The sequence below is a fragment of the Cydia pomonella genome, chromosome 25 (assembly GCF_033807575.1).
Source record: "Cydia pomonella isolate Wapato2018A chromosome 25, ilCydPomo1, whole genome shotgun sequence".
NCBI lineage: Eukaryota > Metazoa > Arthropoda > Insecta > Lepidoptera > Tortricidae > Cydia > Cydia pomonella.
In genome coordinates, this window is record NC_084727.1 from 9627843 (window position 1) to 9651615 (window position 23773).

At 39.1% G+C, this 23773-nt stretch overlaps 2 protein-coding genes across 3 annotated transcripts in view; one reads left to right on the forward strand and one right to left on the reverse strand.

Annotated features, from left to right (window-relative positions):
* Window positions 1-23773, reverse strand: part of LOC133531389 (uncharacterized) — a 50452-nt gene that overhangs the window by 17913 nt on the left and 8766 nt on the right. Inside the window, exon 1 of one of the 2 annotated variants that reach the window (XM_061869588.1) lies at window positions 18689-18795. The exons of the other annotated variant lie outside the window; for it this stretch is intronic. Within the exon in view, the coding sequence (XP_061725572.1) occupies window positions 18689-18713 (25 nt within the window). The 5' untranslated portion in view covers window positions 18714-18795. Of the gene's footprint in view, window positions 1-18688; window positions 18796-23773 lie in introns of those variants that run through there. 2 annotated transcript variants of the gene reach the window in all.
* LOC133531388 (mucin-2-like) lies at window positions 1863-22154 on the forward strand. Its single transcript, XM_061869585.1, has 6 exons — window positions 1863-2005; window positions 14959-17847; window positions 18706-18827; window positions 19332-19508; window positions 20134-20296; window positions 21909-22154. Exons 1-6 carry the CDS (start codon window positions 1972-1974, stop codon window positions 22130-22132), a joined length of 3609 nt encoding a protein of 1202 aa, XP_061725569.1. The 5' UTR covers window positions 1863-1971; the 3' UTR covers window positions 22133-22154.

A 23773-nucleotide genomic window follows, 5' to 3' on the forward strand; every position in this document is an offset into this window, starting at 1 on the left:
TGCGGTTCATAGAATACATCTACTTAACTAGTTTGAACAGTATAGCTCTTATAGTTACGGAGAATAGTGGCCGTGACATAATCGGACAGACAGACGGACATGACGAATCTATAAGGGTTCCGTTTTTTGCCATTTGGCTACGGAACCCTAAAAATCGTCAGCCGGTTGTATCGTGGTGGAAAGACCGTCAGCTGTAAAATGAACATGGAAAAAATACGCGCCTTACCACTTTATGTTCGCAAAGGATGCGTAATCCGTTTATTTTAACGCCTGATGGAATGCTACATGCAAAGTTTCATGATTTTGTTTTACTATCATAGAAAGATAAAGCGCTTATTTTTTTATATGTTCATGCGACCAGCTGACGTTTTTATCACCGCGATACAACCGGCTGACGATTTTTTGATCAACAATAGCATCTTTTTTTTTTTTTTTATACTACGTCGGTGGCAAACAAGCATACGGCCTGCCTGATGGTAAGCAGTCTCCGTAGCCTATGTACACCTGCAACTCCAGAGGAGTTACATGCGCGTTGCCGACCCTAACCCCACCCCCCTCGTTGAGCTCTGGCAACCTTACTCACCGGCAGGAACACAACACTATGAGTAGGGTCAAGTGTTATTTGGCTGCGGTTTTCTGTAAGGTGGAGGTACTTCCCCGGTTGGGCTCTGCTCTAGATCTGGAATGACATCTGCTGTGCTGACAAAGTATCAGACGGGAGGCGATGACTACGTTTTTTTTGGTACGTGTTTCGGTGGCTGCCATTCCTCAACCCACCATCGGAGCTGCAGCTGAGGTTCACGAGGGTTCATCATTCATAGCCGTTAACCATTATATGAGTTTTCGCCCGGGAGGCGATTAATCATGGAAATCTGTTCCTGGCTCGCGGTCTATTAGTAATAGGGTCCCGTTTTTACCCCTTGGGTCTCTTCTTCTTCTTTTCATCCTGTTACCCCCTGCTGGGGTGTAGGGTAACCATTTTACCCCTTGGGTACGCAACCCTAAAAAGTAACTTCGGTTAAAAGGGAGAGTAAACCTAGGAAATTAGAAAAGAACAAAAGATATAAGAGATAGCGGGGAGGTGGGAAAGTAGCCTTATCAGGTACTGGTCATCGCTTCACTTAAGTTTAGGTACAGTCAGCATCAATAGTAGCGGATGAAACGACGCGCCAAAAGTATCTGATATTCCGGAAAACTTTTCTAAATATAGATAAATCTCTACAATTCAAGTTCTAAAGTATATCTTTTACAGCTTTAATTGTTCTACATATAGAACCATTACTTATTGTTAAGCTGTAACAGAATGTTAGATACTTTTGAAACCTTGTTTGATCTGCTACTTTTGATGCTGACTGTACTAATATAGTTATTTAAGTGTTTTCTTGTTACTAACAAAGTATGGACACTTATTCGTTATTGGACTTATTGAGCTAAAAAATTGTATTAAAAAAAGAAGTAAAATCGTGTCCTACCTAGCACAGAAAATTTACAATTTAGAGATCAGAGAATTCAGGGATGAAAAGTACCACTGATCCCGCCTAGCAGGGAAGATAAAGCCCTTTCTCGAATGGGTGATGTGAAAAGGGTTTTTTGATCAAAATGGGATTCCCTGCTTCGAGTTATTATACGAGCTCGCCCGTAAAACGAAACCCTCAGATTCAATACGAAACGTATTGGTACGTAAGCTTAAAAAAACCTTAGTCTATATCTCTACATGTTTTATTTTAATATCAACCGTAAATATAAGAACATATGATATAATTTACAACGTGTCTCACTCCCAGGTGGACCTATCAACGAATATACTCCTACGATATACCTAATAAAATATATGTTTACTATAATGGTTTGGTTTGTAACTATCATTTTGACGGAAGGACGACCAGTATAGGATCCAACGCGCATGCGCGCGGTGTCTTGTTTGTATTTATGTTTTATTGTAAAGTGTAAATATTTTTAGTTGGACTTACGATGTTAAGGATTATAATAATTTTAAGTGTTTTAGGTAAGTGTTATATTTCTTTTACTAGACCTTCACCTAAGGGGTTCCTGCTTAAGACATGGGACTTTATTTACAATAACAATATACATAATGGATATACCTACAGAGGATTACTATAACTAGATTAAATCCAAAATAGGCCCTTGAGGCATTGTACCAAGGATGCTGGCTGCATTTCCTCGTTATATCGCAATACTGATACGTAGTGCGAGGAAGCCGCCAGCTCTTCGGTCACCAGTTACAGTTATGTCAACCAGATGTTTCGCGATTTCTTAGAATAAAGATTAGACTTAAAGTACAAAAAAAACCTAGTTAATTAAAAATAGTTAACATCAATTAACCAAATATAAATCCATGTAAGAAATATTAGAAAATAAAAGCCTATTTATTTTATATTTATTATATTACTTTTACTTATTTACTTTATTCTAAAAACCTCTTTTAAATTAACGCAAGTTAAAATAAATGTTATAGGGACATTCTTACAAAAAATGACTAAGTCCCCCACGGTAAAATTAATAACCGGCCAAGAGCATGTCGGGCCACGCTCAGTGTAGGGTTCCGTAGTTACTCTTCCGTCACAATAAGCTAAACTGGAGCTTAAAGTATAGTAAATTGTTAACCAAGGGATGAAACGGTACCTTTCACCTGAGTTAAACAAATAGGCAAATTTGCATAATCAGCACCTAATTAAAATAAGTCTTTTTACTATGAAGGGAAAACTTTTTGCGATAACTCAAAAACAGCTAAACTGATCATGTCCGCTATAGTTTTCATTTAATGTCTTTATTAAGCTCTACTTCCACGATTTTTTTCATATTTTTTGGACCTAAGGTTCAAAAGTTAGAGGGGGGGGGACACATTTTTTTTTCTTTCGGAGCGATTATCTCCGAATATATTCACTTTATCAAAAAATGTTTCTTGAAAACCCCTATTAGTTTTGAAAGACCTTTCCAACGATACCCCACACTCTAGGGTTGAAGCGAAAAAAAAATTTCACCCCCACTTTACGTGTAGGGGAGGTACCCTAAAAAAAATTACATTTTTAGATTTTATTGTACGACTTTGTCGGCTTTATTGATTTATATATCCATGCCAAATTTCAGCTTTCTAGCACTAACGACCACGGAGCAAAGCCTCGGACAGACAGACAGACAGACAGACAGACAGACAGACAGACAGACAGACAGACAGACGGACATGGCGAAACTATAAGGGTTCCGTTTTATGCCATTTGGCTACGGAACCCTAAAAAGGCTTGTGTATGTTGCGGGTACTCAGACAACGATATATATAATATACAAATACATAGAAAACATCCATGACTCAGGAACAAATACCTGTGCTAATCAGTATAACACATATATATGCCCTTACCGCGATATGTTTTATCTATACATGTTTGATAATGATAAGTTTAATAAGATTTTTTTTCAAACATGGGTATTTCGAACACATACAGAAAGACAGGTGTTGTATGGAAATTCAGCGTTGGGGAATTCAGATCAGCTCCCCAAAGACTGGCTTACTTTGAAGAAACGAGCCACCCATAAGGCTTATTTGCATCCCGGCCACGACATCGCGCGGCAGCGGCAGCGGCGAGCGGCGGCCATAGGTGGGAATGAAAGGTCGGATCGCTGTGTCTTGCTCCAACCTATGCCGCCGTGACACGATGTCGTGGTTGGGCCGTAAGGAGCTGTATGTCTGGGTAAAACGAAGCCTAAGAATAGGGTAGTTGACTAGTTAGTCAAATCAGTTTCTTTTTTTGAACTGTCAAAACGATTAGCGACTATGGAATCTCTATGAAATACAGAACAATGACGTCATGGTCAAGTTACCTACTCTTTATAGTTCTTTCGGATTTATTAAATGGAAATAGTGTCTGAAAATAACTTTGATCTAGGTTTCTCTTATATTTTTCTGGTGCTTTCTTCCGTGTATGGAGTGAAATTAGTTATTTACGATACAAGTGCGAAAAATAGGTAATTAGTAATTAGTAACAAGTTGAACACGACCGACGGGAGTGTTTTAAATCGACACGAGTTGCGAATTACCTATTCGCACATGTATCGTACAACGTTTTACAGTACATATAACCCTTTACATTTTCGACATAGTTACATAATGGGTAACTGTTGGAACTAATAAATTGTATCAGGATTACCATCTACAAATGTACACAGTACTGCAATAGATCATTCTTATTCTTATTCAATGTTTAGGACTTTATCACATACCTATTTATATTAAAGGAAAAATAAATGGAAAAATTTACGCTTCCAGCAGGACTTAAACCCACAACTTCTACAAAAGATAAAATAAATAAAAAATGTTATAGGTCGCAGACGTATCTGCTCGATAAAATTGATTTATCACATTGCCCGGCTAGAAGTAGGGAAATATTCATACTGCCCGGTCCATATGATAAATTCAAACTATCTCAAACCTTGATTTATTAAATGGACCACGAACAGTCGGGCATTTATCACTTTGCCCGACGCTCTTGAACATTATTCATAATGACCGGTAATTTCTTATACTGCCCGGTACATTGCAAGTTAAATAAAAGCTTGTAATAATGTCCGACGACCGGTTTGGCCTAGTGGGTAGTGACCCTGCCTACGAAGCTGATGGTCCCGGGTCCAAATCCTGGTAAGGGCATGTATTTGTGTGATGAGCATGGATATTTGTTCCTAAGTCATGGGTGTTTTCTATGTATTTAAGTATTTATAAATATTTATATATTATATATATCGTTGTCTAAGTACCCTCAACACAAGCCTTATTGAGCTTACTGTGGGACTTAGTCAATTTGTGTAATAATGTCCTATAATATTTATTTATTTATTTAATGTCGGGTTGCGACTGCAGTGTTATTATTGCATCATTGCAGCAGCGAGCATCAGTCAGTGTCACTATAAATCTTCTTCATATTATAAAATGATTGACTAACGTTCTAACGTTCTCCGACAGTATCATCGCTGCATGCATTCAAGAATACTTTGGCATGTGTCGTCGGTATACAGGCTGTTTATTTAGGCACCTACAATAATTTACGGGCTGTTTACATATAGGTATATAGGTCATACTGAACAACTTTTACTATGGTATCAACCCCGAAACCGCAAAAAAAAAAATTCTCATAGAAAAGGTCAAGGTCAGACAACTAAAATGTAAACAGCCAATTTTTTTTCGCGATTTCTGGGTTGGTTCCATAGTAAAAGTTGCTCAGTATGACCTATATATTCACCCCCTAAATTATTGCAGGAGACTAAATAAGCACTGTATAGTTAGCTTGGACTGATTCTACGTAGGTACTTATCCAGTTTCATAGAGAATACAAAAGTTGTACCATTTTGCACCATTTCGCATTGAAAATCTAGGTCCATGGGGTCCCAGCGCGCACAGGTTTTTTTGCAGAAATCCCGAAGCGTCTGGTTGACGTGACTGGTGACCGCAGAGCTGGCACGTATCAGTATTGCGATACAACGAGAAAATGCCGCGAGCATGGTACAATGCCCAAGGGCCTATTTTAGATGAATAACTAGCTTAAGTTATTCAGTACCTGGGCGACCGAGCTTTGCTCGGTTATAACTATTTATTGTAATATGGTGGTCTACTCTGATAATCTTAACTACATTTTTTTACTAAATTAAACTTGTCTAAAACAATAAAAATTAAAAAATTATATATAAAATTGAACATATAAAAAAAAAAACAAAAGTTAGTTACCGAGCGAGATTCGAACCCGTAACACTCGTTTAGCAGTCCGCGTCTTAACCCGCTGGACCAGACGGACAGCGGCCGGCAACACGAAATTAGCGACCATATTCTGCGACGAAAGAAAAACGCATGAAAACTCGAAAACACGCGTTTTCCCAAACATAAGACTAGATCTAGATCGATGGTATACCCCCAAAAACCCCCATATACCAAATTTCAGCGAAATCGTTAGAGCCGTTTCCGAGATCACAGAAATATATATATTTATATATATACAAGAATTGCTCGTTTAAAGGTATAAGATTATTGTTTTAAAAATATATTATTCAGGGTCTGCAAATACATGCGAAACATAATGCCTGACATATGTGCACTACTAACCAGGGATCGGAAACCGGTATTTTTGTATGGGTACGAAAACGGTATTTTTTCGTTCTTTGTTAATTATTTCATTTCTAATTGGGCAATCTCATAATACGAAGTCGTTATCTAAAACACAACCGAGTCCTATATTTGGAGTACAAAATAAACCGAAATATATGTTTATTACAAAGTTTTTCCAAAAAACCGGTTCCGATCCCTGCTACTAACAGCAGACAAGTAAATAATAAAATAAATAATAAAATAAAATATTTTTATTTCAGAACTACTAGAATTCCATAAAAAATTGTTAGTACCATCGTTATAGCTAGGGGTTAGTAAGTACATTAAAATCAAATCATATCCAAACATAATAAGAATAATAAATAATTAATAATATTGACATAATAACAATGAAATCATGATTCATAGTAAAATAAAAATTAGTTGAAATAATAAATACAAAAATAGTTAATATATTAACATGTCAAATTCAAAATAAAATAGACTAGAATAATAATTACAATGTCAAAATTTACTACTTTTATTCATATTCCCATAAATAATGATTTCATGTCAAAAGAGCAATAGGTACAAGTATAAAAATGTCGTAATATTTTAATTAATAAGTAAAGTGAGCCCTAATCCTCGCAATTTTCAGCATATTTTCGCACATTTTCAACGTTATCTTAGTACATTTATGTCGGATGGTCGGTTTAAATGTCATCAGCTTGTTAGCATAGACACGTAATTTTAGATAGCCCCACAGAAATAAGTTAGGTGTTATATTTAGTGAGTATTCATTGATCTTTATTGATTATGACGACCGGTCTGGCCTAGTGGGTAGTGACCCTGCCTACGAAGCTGATGGTCCCGGGTTCAAATCCTGGTAAGGGCATGTATTCGTGTGATGAGCATGGATATTTGTTCCTGAGTCATGGGTATTTTCTATGTATTTAAGTATTTATAAATATTTATATATTATATATATCGTTGTCGAATTACCCTCAACACAAGCCTTATTGAGCTTACTGTGGGACTTAGTCAATTTGTGTAATAATGTCCTTTAATATTTATTTATTTATTTATCTGTTTGTTGGCGTTGTGGCGTTTAGCTCGAATTAAGACTCGACTAAAAAGCTCTAAATATCAGAATCGTATGAAATTCTTTTCACTTATCTCGTGATATCTTATACCTTTAAACGAGCAATTCTTGTATATATTTATATATATATATATTTCTGTGATCTCGGAAACGGCTCTAACGATTTCGCTGAAATTTGGTATATTGGGGTTTTTGGGGGTATACAATCTATCTAGATTAGTCTTATGTTTGGGAAAACGCGTGTTTTCGAGTTTTCATGCGTTTTTTTTTCGACGCAGAATATGGTCGCTAATTTCGTGTTGCTGGCTACTGTCCGTCTGGTCCAGCGGGTTAAGACGCGGACTGCTAAACGAGTGTTACGGGTTCGAATCTCGCCCGGTGACTAACTTTTTTTTTTTTTGTTCACTTACCATAAAAACTGCAACTGAGCTGGTGGCGGCCGGCCTCCCCAAGCGGCCGTGCGTGGTCCAAGTACTATTTTTTTACTCTAGTGTATAATATAAATCATCTATTACGACCCTTATTGACACAGGAATAAAGTCCACAACCTGCCATACAAACTGCCACTGGGCTGGCGGCCGACGGGCTTTCCTCCCTAAGCGGCCGTGCGCGGTCCAAGTACAATATTTATACTCTAGTGTATAACATAAAATCATCTATTACGACCCTTATTGACACAGGAATAAAGTCCACAACCTGCCATACAAACTGCCACTGGGCTGGCGGCCGGCGGGCTTTCCTCCCCAAGCGGCCGTGCGCGGTCCAAGTACTATTTTTTTACTCTAGTGTATAATATAAATCATCTATTACGACCCTTATTGATACAGCAGTAAAGTCCAAAAGCTGCCATACAAACTGCCACTGGGCTGGCGGCCGACGGGCTTTCCTCCGCAAGCGGCTGTGCGCGGTCCAAGTACTATTTTTTATGTGTCTTGAATTCTTACGACAAAATAACCAGAAATATTAGATATTTCTTTATTTTTTACTCGCATTCGAAGTGAAAAACTCAGGCATAAATCCCCATTTCATCCTTGACATATATCGGCCCTCGCTTACTCTCGGAACTATAAATTGCCTTGGTTATTATAATGGGCTACATTATTTCCTTTATATGGTTCCGTCCCCAAAGGGTAAAGCGGGACCCTATTAATAAGACTCCGCTGTCCGTCCGTCTGTCCGTCTGTCAGGTTTCTCATGACCTGTGATGTATAGGTATCTGTTGCCGCTATAACAACAAATACTAAAAAGTACGGAAACCTTGGTGGGCGAGTCCGACTCGCACTTGTCCGGTTTTTTTTTTTAATTTGAGTATTATGAGCTAATGTTTTTCTCTACTGATGTTTTTAACCATCCATATTCACTCTAAACCCCCGCATGTCCTTTTTTCGCAGTTTAGATTTCCGGGTTATAATACAATCATTAGATATCTTTTATTTAGATATGTAGTTTAGCATTTTTGACCAGACTGACAAGTCAAAATGTCATGTGCACTAACTAGTTACCCTTGACCCCCAGACATAATAAATTCAAATTATTATTTCATCTATCATATTTGGAATGGTCATATGTGGGATTTTAAACAATCAATAAATTATTGAGTAATATAGAAACTGTATTTTGCATCATTTGATGGCTTTAAAAAATCTAACGGGAAAAGTACTTATGTGAAGCCATTGAAAAAAAAAATTGCAATTTCAATCGGGATGAGGGTTTTAGGCAAGGCCGTCTTCATAGACGCGGGGGCCTTGGGCACTCAGGAATAAGGGGCCCTAGAGCACTCAAAAACGGGGGCCCTTTTTAAAAAAAATAACGGGGGCCGTGAGGTTGGGGGCCCCGGGCACGGGCCCAGAGTGCCCAGTGGGAAAGAGGGACCTGGTTTTAGTATGTCATCCACATGAAATCCAGTCTACGGAAGGTGTAGATAAGGAACGAAATCTCCATGTACCAAAAAGTGTCATCAAAAAACTTTAAATAGGTGGCGCTACAATACCTAGAGTACTTGAACAAAAAAATCAAATCATAGACAGCGCAATTAACTCCGTCAATAGCGCCTAGTTTCTTAGCTACTCTAGCGCTACTCTGGAGAGATTTGGAACTATTAATTATAGCTGACAGCTGGACACTTTTGCAACAGTTCTACCATAACAGATGCCACTCCTCTTAATTCCACACTCCATAATCCAGTCATTAGTAAGTATAACAATAAGTATAACACGAAGACCCTGCCTGAGATCATGCTGGGGGGAGTGGCTTTCAAAATAGTTGATAAATTTAAATATTTAGGGCATGTAATTACGAGGGAGCTCAGTGATGATATGGATGTGGAAAGAGAGAGGAGAGCTTTGGCAGTACGAGGTAATATGCTCGCCCGCAGGTTTGCACGCTGTAACGAGGAAGTAAAACTGACACTTTTTAAGGCTTATTGCCAGACGTTTTACACGTGCAGCCTGTGGGTGAGATTCACACAGAAGGCCTATAATACACTGCGTGTGCAATGCAACAACGTCCTTAGAATGCTGTTGAGGCGACCTAAACACTGCAGCGCATCGGGCATGTTCGCCGAGGCTAGAACCGACGACTTCTTTGCCATAAGGCGAAAAAGAATTGCCTCACTGCTTGGGAGAGTGCGCGGAAGCAGCAACAGCATGCTAAGGACGTTGGCCGATCGCCTCGACTGCCCGCTCACAAAATACTGGGTTAATGTGATTATTGGGAGGGACAAATAGGGTAAGACCCAATGCCTACTAGGTTAAGTTTCCTGTAGATATATATTTATTCATAAGACTAACATAGATTTTTAAGAAGCTACTAATCACTTTTTCTTTTCGTGCTGTTCGGTTGTGGAATGCTTTGCCATTAGACATTAGACGTGCTAAATCCCTTCCCGTTTTCAAAAATCTTTTGAAGACTCACTACCTTTCGCTGCCTTTATTTATGATTGTATAATATATAATGTATGTATGTATATATGTATTTATTTTATTAGTATGTAGGTATGTATTATATTGTTTGCGTCTTCTTTTTGTTGAATTATATGTATATCGGCACTACCCGTTCAATGTTGTAAGTTCATAGTTTCCTGCTACCCAAAGGTTGTCTGGAAGAGATCGCTTCTTAGCGATAAGACCGCCTGTTGTTACCTAACTTTTACGTGTTTTTTCATTTCCTGTTTATTTTTAAATGTATGGTGCACAATAAAGAATATTTACTTACTTACTTACTAATCAATTTCTATGGATTATGGTCCGAAATAAACAATTTTTTTTTTTTTTGTTTTTTATTAGTAAGCGGAAACGAATATTGACACATTGACGGTCGTTAAATCGAATATCGTTAGTGTTGTGTGTAAATCCCTGAAACGCAAAACGTTCAAGTTGATAATGATAAACAAGACCAAGTGCGGGTAGTTCAAATAACTCGCGCGGCTCTAGACATCGACATCTATGTCGAAGTCAACTTTAGCCAGTCTTCTCCGAGACCACGGGGACAACGCCGGCCTCGAAACGCCGGCGATAATATTATAATTTAGAACTTAAAACGCGATTAAGTCCTATTCTATGATTTAATAATATGACAAATGTTGAATAAAAGAAAACATAAAAAAGAATTAAGAGGGGGAATACATACATTAATGCCAGGAAATTAAGCCAGTCACAGACGGAGCGATAATAAACCAAAACCGCGTTACAATCGTAGCGTAGTCATCTATCTCTATCACTCTTCCATATTAGTGCAACTGTGACAGTTGCGTTTCGTTCCCCACGGAGCGTGAACGATATGCACGTTGGCTACGCGGGGGCATCTTACGATATATTTTACGTACCATTTGACAGAGTCCACACACGAAGATATATCCTTTCCCGCACTTATTTCATGTGAGTAATTGGTTGACATTTAAGTAAAGCCTGACCAGTAATATATGATCACGCGCCATATTTCGGAATTTCGGAACTAAAATGTTCATACTAAACTGAACTGTCACCCTATACATGAGAATAACAACACCCCTTTACAATGATTATATATTTCTGGTCGGGCTTTATATGACGACTAACGTTAAATATGATCAAGGAATACACTGTTGTAATCTTTAGAGTTCCTTGTGAGCGATTTGTATTTATAACTCATCATCATTTTAGCCTATCCATTCGCCCAGGGCCTTTCTTCGTGTACGCCAAGTGCCCCCCCCCCCCCCCCAAGTGGCAAGTATCCCCTTATCGCCTTAGTTATATCTATAACTAGAATATGTATATTTATGTAAGTAAATAAAAATCTACCGCCAAATGGCACCTTCAGCCAGTTGAGGGTAGATCGAAACATTACATGATCAAATAATGTAGGTTAGTGATAGATCCAGGCGGTTTTATATTTGGTTGGTTAACCAATAAATGTTCTAACTACCCGAAAATGTACAAATTGTTTGTTTACTTTTACGTAGGTCTACTCACTAGATAAGTTTTGCATTAGACAAATATGAAACAATGAGGTGGCCTATCACATATATTTTTTTAAACTATATTTCCATAGACAATGTTTGGGCGGAAAACATTTACTTTATTTTTAAATTTACTTATTAAAATATTGATATAAACTTTGAAAACGTCAGCGTGGGCTAAGGGCGATCTACGCATATTTTATACAACATAATATATATATTATATATTATATATTCTTTTCTAAAATAACCGTTAAAAGTTGCAGCAACCTGATTGTAGGTACCTGTGATTTAAGTATTTTCTCAGTTCTCTACATATATATTTTTATATACATTTACGCTTTTGTTATGTACACTATAAGTTTACAGTTTACACTATTATTATTTTTTCAATTGTACATCGACATTTAAAATTAGGAAACTATAGGTCTATAATGAAATCAATTTGTAGCTATTAGCTAAGTTGCTTATATGTTTATTTTAAGACTGTTTGTTTCTCAATAAATTAAAAAAAAAAAAAACATTTTTATTTCATACAATGTTAAGATTTTTTAGTAAGTTAATTTAAAAAGAAGGTAAATATTTTCCAGCCAATCATTGTCTATGGAAATATAGTTTTAAAAAATATATGTGATAGGCCACCCGTTTGTTTCATATTTGTCAATTGCAAAACTCATCTAGTGTCCTATGTATTTAAGTCATTTCTAGCAGGTATAACAACTCTTACAAAAATTAATGAAATCCCACCAAAAACATTTCATGTAAAGTGTTGCCAAGACTAACAGGCGCATAGAGCTTTTACACTAAAAAGTTATGAGATCCCCTAGTAGACACCAAGACTTTTACTTTGTAAGCCCAAACTTTATCAGCTCTAACTCAATAAAGCCAACAGCTTGGTCAAACAGTAAGGCTTGGCCGTTTCGTTACTGTCACATAAACACTCCCGCGGTGGACTTGTATAGGTAGTACAAAGTACTTACAACTTAGCACCTAACATAGGTCTTTAAAATTCTGAAAATGATATTACGGGATTGTCCATATGACAGCAACGAAACGGCCAAGCAGTACTGTTTGACCAAGCTGTTGGCTTTATTGAGTTAGAGCTGATAAAGTTTGGGCTTACAAAGTAAAAGTCTTTGTGCCTACTAGGGGATCTCATAACTTTTTAGTGTAAAAGCTCTATGCGCCTGTTAGTCTTGGCAACACTTTACATGAATTTTTTTTGGTGGGATTATTTATTCTGAGATTCAGTTTAGTATGAAAAGTTTAGTTCCAATGAAATTCCGCAATATGGCGCGTGATCATATAGTCACGCTTTACGTGTTTTGTTTTTCGACGGCAAACGGTATATAACGGCGTCAGCTAATACACGACGCGACGTATATAATTACATAATTTGAATTCAAATTAAGCGGTTCTTAATCATCAGTGTTATTAGATTAGATATTATGAATTTATGATATATTATGTATCCCTGAACTATGAACTCTGGTGAATGATGTGTGTTCTTTCCTGTTTTATGTTTCTTTTCGTACAATAAAGTGTTTTACTACTACTACTAGTACTACTACTACTAACTCTGGTTGAATGCTTGATGGTTCATTATTTTCATCTCACTTGCGCCGTATGCGTGCTATTTCACACATGTGCAGCGGGAGCTAAAGTCCATTTTACTTCAACGGGTGTTCTAGCTTTTTTAATTTATGTCACTAACTCGTACCAACTAAGGAGGTTCTCACTTCTCATTAAAATACACACATAAATTCAGGGGTCGGACAAAAAGTGCGGATGACGTCAAACCACTTATAGGATGATTTCAAATAGTATTTTTGATTTTCATAAACAATTATCACTTATCATTTAAACCAACCAACCAACCTCTTTAAACGATATCGCCACTTGAAATGAGTAAGTACGTTTTTGACTGACACATTGTCAATCAGATGAACAATAAATTGACTTCGTTATTGTTTAGTTATTGTATCTTCACGATTATATTTAGCTAAAATTTATATTTACTAATGTATAAGAAAACGCTCTAAAATGTCATCTTTACTCGAATATTGTGGCAATCCCACAGACTTGTTCTAACTAATTTCAAATAATTATACCTTATGGTAACAAGTTTCGTGAAATTTATTTTATTCACTACATCACCCTACCACCTGTATTATTAATTCCATGGATTTATTTACGATTATTTTGTTACTTCATTAATACTACTTTGTTACTACATGTCACACGGAAGTTTAAATACAAACTCAAACATCATCATGTGTGCAAGATTACGTCATTTTTACGTCATCCGCACTTTTTGTCCGACCCCTGCACATAATTTTATAAGAACTTTTTCAATTTTTGAAAATTTAGCTTTGGCATATTGCTAGTCCGGGAGTGTCCGGGCAATAATGATCATGACTAATCCTGTATTCGTAATTTATCTTCATTATTCCGAAGCGAAGTAGTACTGGGCGGGACACGTTTGCCGTATGCCAGATGACTTATGGGCTAAACCAACCACCAATAGAGCCCCACAAAATCGAACCCGAAGTCGCAGCAAGCCTCGACGGCGTTGGCGAGATGACCTTGACACCTTCGACAGGAACTGGTGAGAGACAGGTCAAGATCGGGATACGTGGAAAGGGAGGAGGGTGGCCTTTTCCCAGCGAAGGGACATTCTAGGCTCATATAAATAAATAAATTCCATCGTAAATATCGTTTTTTGCAAGTGACCGTCCGATTTTAGAGTCGGACTAAAATAAATCTGAATGGTATTTGCAATGGCAAAGTTATGGAGTGTGGAATTAAGAGAAGTGTAGTATAACTGCATATCGACTGCACTCCAACTGCAACGTCGACGTGCAGTTCCCACACAAGTTGCAGTCGAGTTGCAGTCCGTCTGTACCGGCCCTTATGGTAGAACTGTTGCAAAAGTGTCCAGCTGCTAGCTATAAATAATAGTTCCAAATCTCTCCAGAGTAGCGCTAGAGTAGCTAAGAACCTAGGCGCTATTGACGGAGTGAAGTGCGCTGTCTATAATTTGATTTCTTTGTTCAAGTATTCTAGGTATTGTAGCGCCACCTTTTGGTTTTTTGATGACACTTTTTGGTACATGGAGATTTATTTCCTTACCGTTATATTATTATATACCGTATATTAATTCCGTAGGCAGTGTTCAAAATGTCATCATTAATGTTAATATTCTTAGAAAATATGACGTTTATAATGGCACTCCGTCACTTCGGCCTGTTCAAGACGGGGCAAAGTTAGCTTAGACGGGTTCTAAAAAAGATTTCGTAAAAAAATATTTTAACCTTTTAATTTTTGTTCCAGGTATAATCGAGTTTCAAAAATGCTGCGGAGATTCCATACAAGATGACTGGAGAAGACAGGGCTTTTACCGACCACGGCGAAACTTTCCTAGTCAAAGTCAAAATGACAACTCCTTTCAACCAAACCATCATAGCCAGAGCCAGAACTTCAGGCCAGAGCAAGTACGAACAGGTTTTGGTGAGAATTCTGAAAATCAATTTGGGGTAAATACTTATCAGAATTCTCAAAAGCAGAAGTTTGGAGTTAATAATAATCAACCTCAATACTCATTTAGAAGAGGCCAGACCTCTACATTTGCAGACTTACAAACGAGTACCCAAAATCAAGGAACATTTGGAGCCAGTTATCAAAATGCAAAGCTACCAAGTAGCAATAGAAATTCACAAAGTCGAAATACATTTGGATTTAACAGTCAAAGTTCATTCAGATCAGAATATCACGATGGAGGTCAAAATACGGTTAGATCCAGAGACGGTAAGAATTCTTTCAGCCTCAGTCAGAATTTACAAGCACCGGATAACGGTCAGAATTCCTTCAAGTCAAGTTTCAGCGGTCAACCTGCATTAAATAGTTACAATAGTCAAGCGTTTGGAAACTTTGGACAGAAAGTCCAGGCTCAAAATCCTTTGACCAATTTCCATAATCAAAACACTTTCTCCAATTTTGGTTCTAACTTTGCTAAAGGTCAAAATTACCAGACATCTGGCTACCTCCCACCAAAACCCTTCAAAGCGCCAGAATATTTACCACCTGATGAATCAAAGACCACTTCAACTACAAGAAGACCATTATTTACCACTACTACAACGAAACGTCCATTCTTTACCATAAGTACAACTCGAAAACCGTTGTATACTACAACTAAAAGAACATTTTTTACCACATCCACTACTAAGCGGCCATTCTTTACCACCACATTTAAAATACCATTCTTTACCACTACCACGACAAAGCGACCTTTCTTTACTACGACTACCAAACGGCCAATCTCCACCACTACACCAGATCATCAAGAAATATTCCCTGATAGGATACCGAAACACCCATTCGGTGAGGTATCTCCAGCTATGGCTATGATAGTACCACCAGAACCAGAAGATTATGAAGATGAAATCGTACCTGACTTTAGAACTACAACAAAGCGACCAATCGACACCACGACACCAGATCATCAAGAAATATTCCCTGATAGGATACCGAAACACCCATTCGGTGAGGTATCTCCAGCTATGGCTATGATAGTACCACCAGAACCAGAAGATGATGAAGATGAAATCGTACCTGATTTTAGAACTACAACAAATGAACCAGCTTTTCTTCCAGCGATGGCTATGGTGGTACCGCCTGAAGAAGACGATCCTACAACGATTTCGACAACCATATTAGTAACTACTCCTTCAACTAAAATTACCACTCCTTCATCAACAATTTTTACTACACCATCAACTAGTACTACTCTATCTACAACCTCTTCCACAAATATAACTTCTCCATCGACAACGAAATCGACTACTTTAAGTACTCCGTCTACAACATTAACGACTCCTGATTTCAATCGTAATCAAGAAGAAGAAACGATCCCAACTACAAAAACCACAACTGTCATTCTAGTTACAAAAGCTACACCAACAACAACACCCCCTGTTCTAGAACAAAAATTAACCCCAACTACAAAAACAACAACCGTCATTCCAATCACAAAAGCTACATCAACAACAACGAAACGACCTTTTATAGGGATTGGATACTTACCACCGGACCCCAAAACTACTTCGACAACAACGGGCGAACCTGGTGATACGCAAACCTATCCTGCTGCGGGAGCTGATGAAGTGCCTCCAGAACCTAAATGTAATCCATTGGACCCAAGCACTTGGCCCACGTTATACGAGCAACGACAATATGGTGAACTACCATGTGCCCCAGTCAGAACTACCACACCACGAATACCAACTCCAGCACCGGCTAGAGCTGAAATAGTGCCTCCAGAACCGGAATGTGATCCTTTAGACCCAAGCACTTGGCCCTCAGAAATCGACCAACGAGAGTTTGGCGAAACTCCTTGTGCGCCTAGTGTATCTTCAACGACTACGTCAACGACAAGTACCACTTCGACTACGCCATCTACTACCACTTCACCTTCTACTACCATTTCTACTACACCTTCTACTACTACTTCAACTACACCTTCTACTACCACGTCGACTACAACAACAACTACGACTACGCCATCTACTACCACTACGTCAACTACACCTTCTATTACGACTACGTCAACTACACCTACTACCACGTCGACTACAACTACTACGACTACACCATCTACTACCACTTCTACCACGCCATCTACTACCACTTCTACTACACCTTCTACTACTACTTCAACTACACCTATTACTACCACATCTACTACTACTTCAACTACACCATCTACTACCACTTCTACTACACCTTCAACCACCACTTCAACCACCACAACAACAATAAAACCACCATATATAGGTCGTGAATATTTACCTCCTACCAACCATACCTACAACGTACCGCCATCCCCAGCAAGGGCCGAACCAGTCCCACCAGAACCAGAATGTGACCCTCTAGACCCCAGCACTTGGCCTTCAGAATTCGACCAAAGATATCATGGAGAATCACCCTGCGCCCCGAACATAACAACTACCAAACCACCATATGTAGGTCTTACGTATCTACCTCCAGATGACTGTATAGTAAAGAAGAGAAAGCGTAGATCGTCTGAGGTGACGCTAAGATTAGGAGATGTTAAGGGAACTCCTCGGCCTGTCTGGTATGCTGGTATATATAGGAAGATCACGGACCCCTACTTCCCTATATGTGGAGGATCGATAGTTCGAGAGGATGTTGTTATATCAGGTCAGTTTTGTTAATATCTATTCATATTTCTTTTCAATTTTCATAATGCTCTTAATGGCCATTTCATAGAATGCAATAAATGTAGAAAATGCAAAACTCCAATAAAATGTTGTCAAAATTAGTAATGTGCCAAACATTGCGAAGCAAAAGACATTTATTGCCAAACCTTCTTACAGTTATTCAATTAATTTGACACTTGAAATAAACGGCAATCTCTAATCTGAATGGAAACTTTATAAGTGGATGCTTTCGAAGTGGAAACTTGCATGAGAATTTTCTCATGGAAGTGTCCGGAATTTTAAGAATGTCCTACAACTTATATTGCTAATCAAAATGTATGAGTTTGTATGCATTCAATTCGATTTTATACTCTGGAGGGTAACGTAAAACACGGACGATATCGTCGATCATAGTATAAAAAAGTGCTCTATTTGTTAATCCTTATTTGAAAAAAAAAATTGGGATTTTCAACCAAAATCACAAAACTTTAAATAAGTATAAGTATGGAGGAATGAAAATTATGCGAAAGGGGCATTCTATGTATATATATACATATATATACATTAAAAGTTTAAAAAAAAAGAACATTTTGTCAAATTAAGCGCTAATGGTGCGGGATTTACCGAGTGCCGAGGTGCTTATATCTAAGAAAAACAAGGTTTTTTTTTTTTAAATGTATTTAATAAGCGGCTCGGCACTCAGCAATTCCCGCATGTCTGTCACACTCTAATGCGATAACCGAATATCTAAGTTTGTCATCTCAGACAATTGATAATTTTGAGCGATGTGGATATGACTGAACTTTGATCTTCGAACTTAAGTATGTTCTGATCCTACTCACAAACTTTCCATTTCCAGCTGCTCATTGCTTCTGGGACGACGTCGTGGGGTTGCAGCCAGCTCACCAATTCGCGGTCGCGGCCAGCAAGATCTACAAACCTTGGAAAGATCCTATGGACAAAAAGGCGCAGAAATCTGACGTCAGTACCTACATGACTTTCATGTTTTTAATGGAAAAGATCTTCAGGTCTAAGTTCGCCTTTACGCATTGCATTTATTTTTTAAATTTAAACCTGTCTTGTATACTATAAAGTATGTAAACATTTTATATAGTACACATTTTGTAACAGTAGTCAAATCCGTCAGCCGTACTGGCGAAAAAATATCTTCGTGCGAAGTCAGTTCAATTGAGAAATTTTTGAAATGAAGCTATTGGGACAGAAGGAGGCATATGTATTTTTAAGACCTCATAGATCATAATTAAATAGTTTAAGAGGAAATTCTAATAATGAAAACGCAAAGTTGCCAGGACGGCGCCATAGTCATGCACGCAGCGAATAGAAGCTGATATAATATTAAGAAATTGCAAGACCACTTTAGGTTTGTAACGTATGTATGTAATCCATATGTATGCGTATGAGATCCTAATTATTCGGCACTCTTTGTAATATGTTTTATTAAATTTTTCCCAACGCCATTACCAGGTACTGGACATCAAAATCCCCGCTCGCTTCCTCGGGGTGAAGACCAGCTTCCAAGAAGATATCGCCATCCTGAAGCTGGCAACACCATTCAAGTATACCCGAGGAGTACGGCCCATCTGTGTAGACTTTGATGATGAGTTCGACCGACAGCAGATGAAGGCTGGGCATCGGGGCACGGTGAGAAAGTAATTTAAGTCTGAGGAGAAACTTTGACCACGCCATTCAGGTATACTGTGGACTTTGATGATGCGTTCGACAGACAGCAGATGAAGGCTGGACATCAGGGCACGGTGAGAAAGTAATTTAAGCCTGAGGAGAAGATTTGGCCACGCCATTCAAGTATTCTCGAGGAGTACGGCCTATCTACGTGGAATTTGATGTTGAGACCAAAAGGCAGCTGATGAAGGCTGGTAATAAGGGTTAATTTCGATTACCAAAAAGGTGACAGTACTATCCGATCTATGTAGCAATGTGCCAAAGGTAATTTGCCAAAATTGCAAAGTTCCCATGAAATGTTCTCTGTATTTTTTTCTGCACAGTTATTTCCAAACCTTACAGTTAGTTTTGAATTATATGACACTTGAAATAGACGCCAATGAGTGAAAGAACATTGAGTAATTCCTAATCCACCCGGGAATTTTCTAAGTGAAAACTTGCATGAGAATATTCTCATGAAAGTTTACAGAAATGTTCGAAAATGTTGAGAATGCTCTACCTTAGCAACGTGCAAGTTGCACATTGGTCCTTGATTGCCGTTATGTATTTTTTTTCTATCGCCTAAATGTACATGTATGTTTTCCAGATTGCAGGCTGGGGCCTCACAGACTCCGTTGGCACGCCGACGCAGCGCCTGCTGTGGCTGGAGCTCCCATACATTGAGATAGAGAAGTGCATCCGCGACTCAGAGGACGCTTTCCTCAAGTACATCACCTGTGATAAAGTGTGCGCTGGCGAGAATGACACAGGTGAGAATTATCAACACATTTTATTTCTGGGTTATGTACAGATTGAAGAAACTTTATTTATTGACAATAACAATATACATAATGGATATATACAGATGATTACTATAACTAGCTTATATCTAAAATAGGCCCTTGAGGCATTGTACCAAGGATGCTCGCGGCATTTCCTCGTTGTATCGCAATACTGATACGTTGTGCGAGGAAGCCGCCAGCTCTTCGGTCACCAGTTACGTCAACCAGACGTTTCGCGATTTCTCCAAAAAACTTGTGCGCGCTGGGACCCCATGGACCTAGAGTTTCAACGCCAAAAGGTACAAAATGGTACTCTCTACCGAGGCTCTTATATTTATGTACAGATTATAAATAATTTAAAATAACTGGCGTTGTCTTGGCGTGGTGATAGCTGGAAATATCTGAAGAGATCGCAACATTTCCGTAAAAACCAAAACCAAACTAGTACGGTCTCTAGTCTTCTCGGTCTTTTTGTATGGCGCTGAAACTTGGACATTGAAAGCTGCTGACCGCAAACGCATTGAAGCCTTCGCGATGTTGGGCTGAAGGAAGATACCCGGGGGGACAGCGATTCGGACTAACGTCGCCATATTGCGAGAACTCAAAATCTCGTCGCGGCTATCATCCGAATGTTAAGTACTGAACATACGCACGTGAGGAGACACGCGGGCGGCGGACAGAGCGCGACGTCATCGCGGCAAGCCACGAGCGCCGCGCGACACACACTCGGCTTCACATACTCCACCGGCAACGGACGAATACCGTATTAGTTTTTTATAATTGTTTGGCCGGGATTTATTTGTAATTAAGGCGGAATAAACCAGCCTATTTTTATACAGTCCGCATTATCATTTCTACGTCCAGAAGGACCCTAACACGAATGTCCACGGAGAGTCCTTGAATATTTCCGTCATATTGCAAGAAAAGTCGATGGCAAGGTCGAAAAGCTCATTGTGACCGGCAAAGTTGGGAAGAGGCCTGGACGCGGACGGAGTTCAATACGTTGGTCTGACCAAATCCGCACCGCTCTTGACTTCACAGTTCACATGGCTCTCCACACCGCCCGAGAGAGAAACAGATGGGGAAAGATCATAAGAGAGAAAGTGATAGAGTCACGACACTCACGACCCTCAATATTGAGGAATACGACGTAAGGAGGAGGACAGATTTTAAAACAAGTCACTATAAATAATTGATTGAATCAGGCGTTACTTTGTGGAAATCCATTATTAAAACACTAATATTGCTTTGCCGATTTGCGATATAATAACCTGTTAGAAAATTACAAGAAGCCATCCATCGAGTGGCGAAACGTGTCGAATTGAATACTTTTAGTGGCGGTTGGGTTATTTATTTGGGTATTTCGTTTCGCAATGCGAGGGTCGAAACAAAAAATACAACTAAGAAAAGGGCCACGTTTCACTTTCTGATACTGATCTGAGCCTGAGTTAAGAATGACTCACGCTATATAGGTCCGTGTCCGGGCCGAGATTTCCGACACATCGTTTTCTAGGTTAAAGTGTCGGACACTTCGGCCCGGACTGGACCTGCGTGAGTCATCCTTTAAATGTGTAATTGACTGAATTGTTTCCCATTCCAGGCAAAGCTCTCTGCAAGGGCGACAGCGGCGGCGGCCTCGCCTTCTGGTCCGGAACGGCCGAGCACGCCACGCCGTACCTGCGCGGCATCGCGTCCACCGCGCCGTCCCCGCACAACGCCGAGTGCAACGTGTACGCGTACGGAAGCTTCACGCACGTGCGCGCGCACAGGACATTCCTGCGTGATCACGTGTCTGGGATCGAGAATTGCCAGTTTTGGGAATAAATGTGTTCATAATTATGCTCAATGGAAGTTTAATTTTTCTATCTACACTCGCTTTGCACGCTTAGTAACATAATGTTAAAATTATTAATTTTACCCCGATTTTTCCCATAAAAAAACAGGATTCATATAACAAAAGCATATAAAACAAATATATCATAGTTAAAATTGAAAACAAACAAAAATACTGCGATAATTTTTTTTTATGTCTTGTATCTTGATTGAGAATAAAGTAAACTGACTGATACAATAATTTATTGTATTTCATGCGTCATCATATATCAATCCAAAACTTTTTATGACTAAGTTACTTTTTAATTAATAACAATAACAAATATATATTTTTTTACTGCTGTCTGACTCTCCCTCGCTCTGTTCGTCTCAGGGCCTACCGCGAACCACGTTCGACGTGTTGCCTCCCTGTCACACTTATGTACGAATTTACAAGTGCGACAGAGAGTTGCCCGGCTTGATGTATGAAAAAAATATTTTCCTTCATTTGTGGCTTTAGTGCCCTAATCTAGGTTGATTGTTTTGCTTCCACGAAGCATTTTCGCTACATATCAGGAAATCCATGTTATCGGCTACGGCGTAGCTCTACAATTGTAGCTCAGCGGTGAATGACTCACGCTAGAAAACAGTACGGGTCTGGTCCGAGGCGTCCGACAAATACAAATATCCCTGATCACCGATGCTTGAAAGTGGCCTTTTACCCAAAAGTCGGACGCCTCGGCCTGAACCCGGGCCGTTCTCCATTGAGTCATTTTTTAAAGTCTAGCCTACCATTATTACTTCTCACAAACCGTCCTATACAATGATAAAGTCCGCCTAAGATAACTTTGCATCAATTTGAATAGAACAAAGTGAAAGGGTGTGATTACAAACATATTTACATAGAAAATTTGATATTATTGATGACATTGCCACACACTGCCATTGCATATAGTTAGCGTATTGCTAGACAAAGCGCAAGTTGCAGAACATTCTCCAAATTTCCGGATTTTAATGAGAGAATTCTTATGCAAGTTTTCACTTCAAAAGTTTCTGTTCAGACGACCGTTCTGGCCTAGTGGGTAGTCCCTGCCTATAATGGCTCCTCTACACGATGGCCCAGCGCTGGACCAGCGAGATGGTCATGCGATGATTCTGGCTCCTCTACACGTTGGCCCAGCGCTGGACCAGCGAGATGGCCATGCGGTGATTCTGGCTCCTCTACACGATGGCCCAGCGCTGGACCAACGAGATGGCCCTGCGATGGTTGAGAGCACTATGGAATGGGTCCCGTGTAGATGCGTACCCACCATAACTGACCCACTACCTTTGATGTACGGACGAAAAACCGGCACCGTAGCCATCCCATCGCCATCCCGACTCGATAGGGGCCCACTGATTACCAGTTTACCGGACGATATCGGCCTGTCAGTTATTCGCAAAAGCTGACAATCGCGAAACTGACAGGCCATCGTCCGGCGAACTGGTAATCAGCGGGCCCCTCAAAAAGGCTTGGCAATGAACGTGCAGGAAAAATACTGAGAACATTTCATGGGAACTTTGTAATTAACAGTTTTGAACGATTCACGGTTAGTTTCACTACACTTAAATCGACCGGGATATAAACCGTCAATCGAACCGGGAATCAAACAC